The sequence below is a fragment of the Neomonachus schauinslandi genome, chromosome 8 (assembly GCF_002201575.2).
Source record: "Neomonachus schauinslandi chromosome 8, ASM220157v2, whole genome shotgun sequence".
Classification (NCBI taxonomy): Eukaryota; Metazoa; Chordata; class Mammalia; order Carnivora; family Phocidae; genus Neomonachus; species Neomonachus schauinslandi.
Window position 1 is genome coordinate 112,578,640 of NC_058410.1, and position 7,589 is coordinate 112,586,228.

The 7,589-nt window shown below is 43.2% G+C and overlaps 1 protein-coding gene across 1 annotated transcript; it reads left to right on the forward strand.

Annotated features, from left to right (window-relative positions):
* The first annotated feature begins 5,269 nt into the window (after positions 1-5,269).
* On the forward strand, positions 5,270-5,848 carry TMEM217 (transmembrane protein 217). Its single transcript, XM_021684644.1, has one exon. The coding sequence runs from the start codon at positions 5,270-5,272 to the stop codon at positions 5,846-5,848; it is 579 nt and encodes a 192-aa protein (XP_021540319.1).
* Positions 5,849-7,589: the final 1,741 nt, after the last annotated feature.

Sequence of the window (7,589 nt, forward strand, 5' to 3'; positions counted from 1 at the left end):
ATACAGTAAATGGAAAAGTCAAGATCTGAACTTTGACCATTTGACTTGAAAATTTGCTGTTCTTAACCTTGATGCCCCCCCTTACAAATTGTAAAGCTATTTTTTTAAAGGATTTTATTTATTTATTTGACAGAGAGAGACACAGCGAGAGAGGGAACAATAGCAGGGGGAGTAAGAGAGGGAGAAGCAGGCTTCCCGCTGAGCAGGGAGCCTGCCTGATGCGGGCCTCAATCCCAGGACCCTCGGATCATGACCTGAGCCTTTTAACGACTGAGCCAACCAGGTGCCCCAAAGCTATTTCTTCCCTTGCGATTTTCACGATACCCTTGATGGTTCAGAATGTGATTAATTAACTTGCTCCCCCAACCCTGGGATTGAACCTGGGAGAGCAGTGCTCCCCAAAAAATATACTTGCTGATGTCCTAGATATAGACCACTCAGAAAAAACTAGACTGATCTGCAGGTTGTCAAATGAGACCCACTCAAGTAAGATAAAAGTTTACTTCAGGGCCTAAAAATGAAAAATATTTTTAAACAAACATTATAAATGTTAATCAGTTAAAAAAGGATAATGTTAGATGAAGTGGAAGGATAAAAGTAAACTCTTTTACAATATTCTGTCATAGTAATCATTTTTTATTTTTCTAGTGTATAGTTCATTTAAAAATCAATGTAGACATATCTTTCATTTAAAAGCATTTCAAATGTCAATATTCGAGGTGCTTGGCTGGCTCAGTCAGTAGAGCATGTGACCCTTGATCTCAGGGTCATGAGTTCAAGCCCCACTGGGCGTGGAGCCTACTTTAAAAAAAAATGTGGGTGCACTTGGGTGGCTCAGTTGCTGACTCTTGATTTCCGCTCAGGTCATGATCTCAGGGTCATGAGATCAAGCCTGCATCAGGCACTGTACTCACTGTGGAGTCTGCTGGGATTCTCTCTCTCCTTCCACTCCTCCCCCCCCCTTTCTTTTCGCTCTCTCTCTCAAATAAATCTTTTTTGTTTAATGTCAATATTCAAAGGTGGAATCAGAATCACTTCTAGTGGTGTACTTAGTTGAAATAATGTATTATTTTCAGAACATTTCACAAATAAAAAAGACTTGCACAGTTATCAACTACTTTTCTTTTTTTTTAAGATTTTATTTGAGAGAGAGTGCACGTGCACAAGCAGTGGGGATGGGTAGAGGGAACAGACTCGTTAACATGACAAAAGACACCTTTATCCTTCTCAACACTTAGGAAGTGTCAAGGGTTCGGGGAACTATAAGCCAGGACCAGGGATGAAGACCAAATATATATTTCTTTTCTTTTTTTTAAGATTTATTCATTCATTATTTTGGTGGGAGGGGCAGAGGGAGAGGGAGAGAGAGAATCTTAAGCAGACTCCACACTGAGCGTGGAGCCCAACACAGAGCTCAATCTCACAACCCTGATATCATGACCTGAGCCAAAACCAAGAGTCCAAGTGTTGGACGCTTAACCAACTGAGCCACCCGGGCACCCCAAATATATATTTCTTATAATAAATCACAATATCACACTCAGCTGTTATCTCTTCAAATATACTACCCTATTCTTCTCTCTCCTCCCTTCCTCCTCTTCCTTCCTCCTCCTCTTTTTCTCCTTCTCCTCCTCCTCCTCCTCCTCCTCCTCCCCTACCTCCTTCTTCTCTTTCTCTCTCTCCCTTTCTCTCTCCCTCTCTTTCTCTCATCAGACCATCTTATTATATTCTTCATGTCTCTTAACTTCTCATACATATTTTCCATCTTTTTGTCTTTCTGTACTACAGTCTGGATAATGTCTTCTGACCTATCTTCTGGTTAACTCATTATCACTTCATCGTGTCTAATCTGCTACCAATATGCCCACCAAAATTTTAATTTCAGGTCTTAAGTTTTTCATCTCTAGGAATTCTATCTGATTCTCTTTCAAATCTGCTAGGTTATTTTCTATGGTTTCAGGTTTCCACATATATTTTCAATATTGTCTTTTATTTATATAAATGTTATAATCAAAGGGAATTCTGATACAAGCTACAACATAGATGAACCTTGAAAAAATTATGCTAAGTAGGGGTGCCTGGGTGGCTCAGTCATTAAGCGTCTGCCTTCAGCTCAGGTCATGATCCCAGGGTCCTGGGATTGAGCCCCACATCAGGCTCCCTGCTAAGCATGGAGCCTGGTTCTCCCTCTCCCTCTACTGCTCCCCCTGCTTGTGCTCTCTTGTTCTCTCTGTCAAATAAATAAATAAAATGTTTTTAAAAAAATCTTTAAAAACATTACACTAAGTAAAATAAGTTAGAAACAAAAAAACAAATACGGTATCATTCCACTTTACTACTCTGAATATATCACATCCAGGTATATTATATATTATATCCAGAGTAGTAAAATCACAGAAACAAAAAGTAGATGGGGTACTTGGCTGGCTCAGTCAGTAAAGCATGGAACTTTTTTTTTTAAGATTTTATTTATTTATTTGAGCCAGAGCGGGAGAATGAGAGTGAGAGAGACAAAGAGAGAGAAAGCACAACAGGGGAGGGTGGGGCAGAGGGAGAAGGAGAAGCAGGCTCCCTGCTGAGCAGGGAGCCCTGGGATCATGACCTGAGCTGAAAGCAGATGCTTAACCGAGCCACCTAGGCGCCCCAAAGCATGCGACTCTTAATCTCAGGGTCATGAGTTCAAGCCCCACATTGGGTGTGGAGCCTACTTAAAAGGAAAATAAAGTAGGGGCGCCTGGGTGGCTCAGTCGTTAAGCATCTGCTTTCGGCTCAGGTCATGATCCCGGGGTCCTGGGATTGAGCCCTGCATCGGGCTCCCTGCTCGGCGGGAAGCCTGCTTCTCCCTCTCCCACTTCCCCTGCTTGTGCTCCCTCTCTCGCTGTCTCTCTCTGTCAAATAAAAAATAAAATCTTTAAAAAAAAAAGGAAAATCAAGTAGAATTATGGTTGCCAGAGGTTGTGGGAGAGGGGAAATAGGGAGTTGTTTAATGGGTAGAAAGTTTCAGTTTTGCAAAATGAAAAAGTTCTAGAGATTGGCTGCACGACAATGTGAATATAGTTAACACTGTTGGACTGTACACAGGGCACCTGGGTAGTTCAGTCGGTTAAACATCTGACTCTTGATTTTGGTTCAGGTCATGGTCTTGGGGTCATGGGATTGAGCCCAGCATCAGGCTCCACACTCAGTGGGGAGTATGCTTCTCTCTCTCTTCCCACCTCTCCCTCTGTGCCACCCCACCCCTGCTTCGGCTCTCTCTCTCTAAAATAAATAAATAAATCTTTTTTTAAAAAGTGGTTAAGATGGTGGGGCACCAGCCTGGTTCAGTTGAAAGAGCATGCAACTCTTGATCTCTGGGTCATGAGTTCAGGCCCCTCATTGGGAGTAGAGATTACTAAAATAAATAAGTAAACTTAAAAAATGGTTAAGATGGTACATTTTATGTGTATTTTACCATAATCAAAAATAAAATTAAAATTTTAATGCAAAAAAATGTAGTAACTATAATTGTTTCATAATTTCATATTTTTGCAGTTCTGTTTCTTCTGTTATTTCTGCTGGTTCTCATTTGCAGTGCCTTGTTCCTTGTGTGCTAGGTTCTTCTTTACTGTGTAGTAGTCATTGTCCCTGAAGATGCACTGATGGAGATTCTTTGAGGACCAGCACAAAGATGCATTCCTCCAGAGAAGATTTGAGTTTGTTTCTGCTAGGAACTTAGAGATAATTCCAGCTCAGGACTACTTTAAACTAGATTTGCAACTTAAAAGCTTTTTTTTTTTAGATTTTATATATTTATTTATTTAAGAGAGAGAGAGCGCGCAAGTGGCAGAGGGGGAGGGAAAGGAACAAGCAGACTCTGTGGTGAGCAGGGAGTCCCAACGCGGGGCTGGATCCCATGACCCTGAGCAGAAACCAAGAGTCAGACCCTTAACCAACAGAGCCACCCAGGTGCCCCTTATAAGCTTTTTTGAATACTTCATATAATTTGGATTACAAATCGACAAAAAGTCTAGCTACGGTTACAAAGTCCCGAGGAGAGTTTCTCCCCTTATGTTCAGTGTCGTACTAAGTTCTCTTTCTTGGAGTCTCTTGAGAGAAAGATGTGGGTCAGGTTTACTTCTGATTCACCTTTAATGACAGCCCTTTGGGGAGCCATGACTAATACAAGGAAGGCTTTCTAATAGACTACCCACCTTGGTAAACCCTGAGCTTTGACTTCATTCATCCTTAGCCTACAGAGTTTGCTCAGATTGGTAAATATCCTCAGTGCAAAATTGCCTCCCATGCTTGCTTACCTCTCCCCATTTCTGAACTCCTCGAGATTGGCTTCCTACCTCGTACTTTGCCAGCCCTTCTATGCTTTTAAGAATATTTAAAAACTATTTTATCCAGTATTTAAGTTGTTTTAAGGCTGACCCCCATAACCCAATCAGAAATCCCTCTACTTTCCTTTTCAATGATTTCTGCCCTTCTTTTTATTTTTTTCTCCTATTTTTTGTTGTTCTTATTGTTGTGTTGGGTTTTTTCCTTAAATCTTTTAGCTGAACACACAGCTCATTATTGCTTTTTCTTTTCTATTATTAGGCTATTCCATCCTTGAAGCTGTAAATTTCCCTTCAAGCACACCTTTCTTTGTAGTCTTTAAGTTTTGATATGTAGTGCAGGAGCGATTGCTGAAAGCCTGTTGGTGCCCACCTGTTTTCATCAACTCCTCACACCAGCAGGGCTATTGTACTGCTGATTTTTCTCCTGAGACACCTGCTCTCAAGGTCTGGCAAGTGCTGCCAATTTCCCCCCTCAGGGGGGCAGGAATGGTTGCCTAAGGCAACGCCGGGAAAGATAAGAGCATAATTAAACCACCTTTTCTACTCGGGGTTTTCCAAGACTGGCTACGTATGGAAATCACTAGAAAGTTTTGAAAAATACCGATCTCTAGGTGGAACTCAGAGAATGTTCTCATTGGTCTGGGGTGGAGCCTGAGCATGGGTACTTGCAGGATTCGAATGCGAAGCCAGGGCTAGGAACCACTTCTCTCATTTATCTGCTCCTGGCCACCAGCCCCAGACTGCATCCTCCCTCCTCCCCACTCCCACTCCCAAGCGACTTTAGAGTCTAATGTCTTCCCAAAGCTGTAATTTCCTGGTTTCAGTCTCTCTCTCTATTGGTTTTCCAGGGTGGATTGGGGGCAGGGAGCAGAAACCCTGGTCATTTACCACATTGGCAGGAACCAGGATTGTCCTGCATCCTGTTTGTCTTCACAGGAGGTCTCAGCATGAGAGAACAGCACTGGTTTGGGATGACTGCCAGGATGGGCACCGCGTTATCAGGGGTCTTCACCATCATGGCCACCAACATGTACCTCATCTTCGAACAGAAGTACATAAAGAGCAGCGACTGCACTGAGAATTACGTACAGACCAAGAGCGCCGGCGTCCTGGTAAAGCAGCTCATCATCTGCTGGACTTCCAGTGTTGTCTTCTTCCTGTCTTTCATTACCATCATCATCAGCTGCTTCCTCCTATACTCGGTATATGCCCAAATATACCAGGGCTTGGTGATCTACATCATCTGGATCATTTTCCATGAAATTGTAAACATTGTAGTTCAAATCCTTACCAACAATGACTCTGTCATTGAAGAGGTCAGGGTCGTGCGCTGGTTTGGCTTGCTGTCCCGTATATTCATGCACTGTTTCTGGATGTTCTATATCATCTCCTATGCCCACATGATCTATAAAAGTCAAAGCCAGGGCAATATAATCTCCTACAACAGACGTATTTCTACAGGCAATGGAGAGTTCCCACGACGGAAATCAAAGATCATCAACTCTACCCGCCACTATAGTGGATAATGTTTACCCTTGTCTCTCCCCTCCACAGGCAAAAATCCCAGGTTCTGATGGTAGTTGTAGCTCCATCTCTTTCACTTTTGCTGATCTGTTCGGCTGTAGAGCCCCTACTGCCACCTTTTGGGGGGAACGTGGAGAGAAATGTCATTATAATCACAACTGGGACCACCTGCTCACTGAAGGCATTTGGTGAAAGGACATGGTTCTATTTCAAGCACTCCTTGAGTTCCTCCTTCCTTTGTCGGTCAGCACCACCTTAGAGGTCAAAATAAAGACAGCAAGGGAATGAAACGAAGCTGACTTGCAGTCTGGCAATCCTTTCACCTTGGTGCTTGTCTTCACATCAGCCTTCAACCCACAGCTCTCTAATCCAACCCTAGGACAGGCAGACCTGTATCTATATCTCAGGTAGCTGTGGCATAAGGGGTAGAGGTGGTGCCTTGGGGTAGGTTTGTGCCATGGTCTTTCTCCTTATGTCCTCTATGCTATATTCCAGATAAGTAGAAGAATAAAAAATAGAGAAAATCATTCTTCGTTTTCTGTCTTGAGTCCCCCCTCCCCCAGATTTGTCAAAAACCACAAACCGCACTTGGTTCACCAAAAGATATTTGTTAAACTTTTCTGTCTGTCACTATGCTGGACTTCGTGGGAGGATACAAAAAAGTTCAAGGTACAAGGCCTGACCTTGAGGATTTTGCAGTTCAGTGGAAGAAACGAAATCACTGTTGATGACTTAATAAGCCAGTCATATAAGACAACACAAGACTATACATTACCATAGATCAACAAACGTCACTTTGCATTCAGTTTCAGAAACTGTCAGAAGTTTGAGCCAGGATGGAAGACAAATTGAGCAAATTTCTACTTCAAGTAGAGAGAGAGCAAGCACAAGGGGGGTGCAGAGTGGGAGGGAGAAGCAGGCTTCCCACTGAGCAGGGAGCCTGATGCGGGGCTCGATCCCAGGACCCTGAGACCATGACCCGACGCTCTACCGACTGAGCCACCCAGGCACCCCATTAGGCATTATGTGAAGTGTTTGTTTATTTAATAGCTTTCTTGAGGTATAATTAACATATAATAAATTGCATATGTTTAAAATATATAATTTGATAAGTTTTGATGTAAGTATATCCCAGTAAAACCATCACAACTGAATTCCTAAACATATCTCCCCCAAAAGTTTCCTCTTAATACCTGTCCCCTCCCCTTCTTGCACCCCCCCACCATCTCAAGGGCAGTGATTTGCTGTCATTATATATTAGTTTGCATTTTCTAGAATTTTACATAAATGGAGTCATATAGTATGCACTCTTTTTTGGTCTGGCTTCTTTCACTCAGACTAATGCCTTTAAGATTCATCCATGTTGTGGGGTCAGTACATGGCTCAGTCTGTTAGGCGTCTGACTCTTGATTTTGGCTCAGGTTATGATCTCAGGGTCATAGGATCGAGCCCTCCTCCCCTGTCAACCTCCGTGTGCTCAGCACGGAGTCTGCTTTTACCTCTCCCTCTGCTCCTTCCCCTGCTCACACACACACGTGCTCTCTCTCTCTCTCAAATAAATAAACAGAATCTTAAAAAAAGGGTGCCTGGGTGGCTCAGTTGGTTGAGCGACTGCCTTCGGCTCAGGTCATGATCCTGGAGTCCCGGGATCGAGTCCCACATCGGGCTCCCTGCTCAGCGGGGGTCTGCTTCTCCCTCTGACCCTCTTCCCTCTCGTGCTCTCTGTCTCTCATTCTCTCTCTC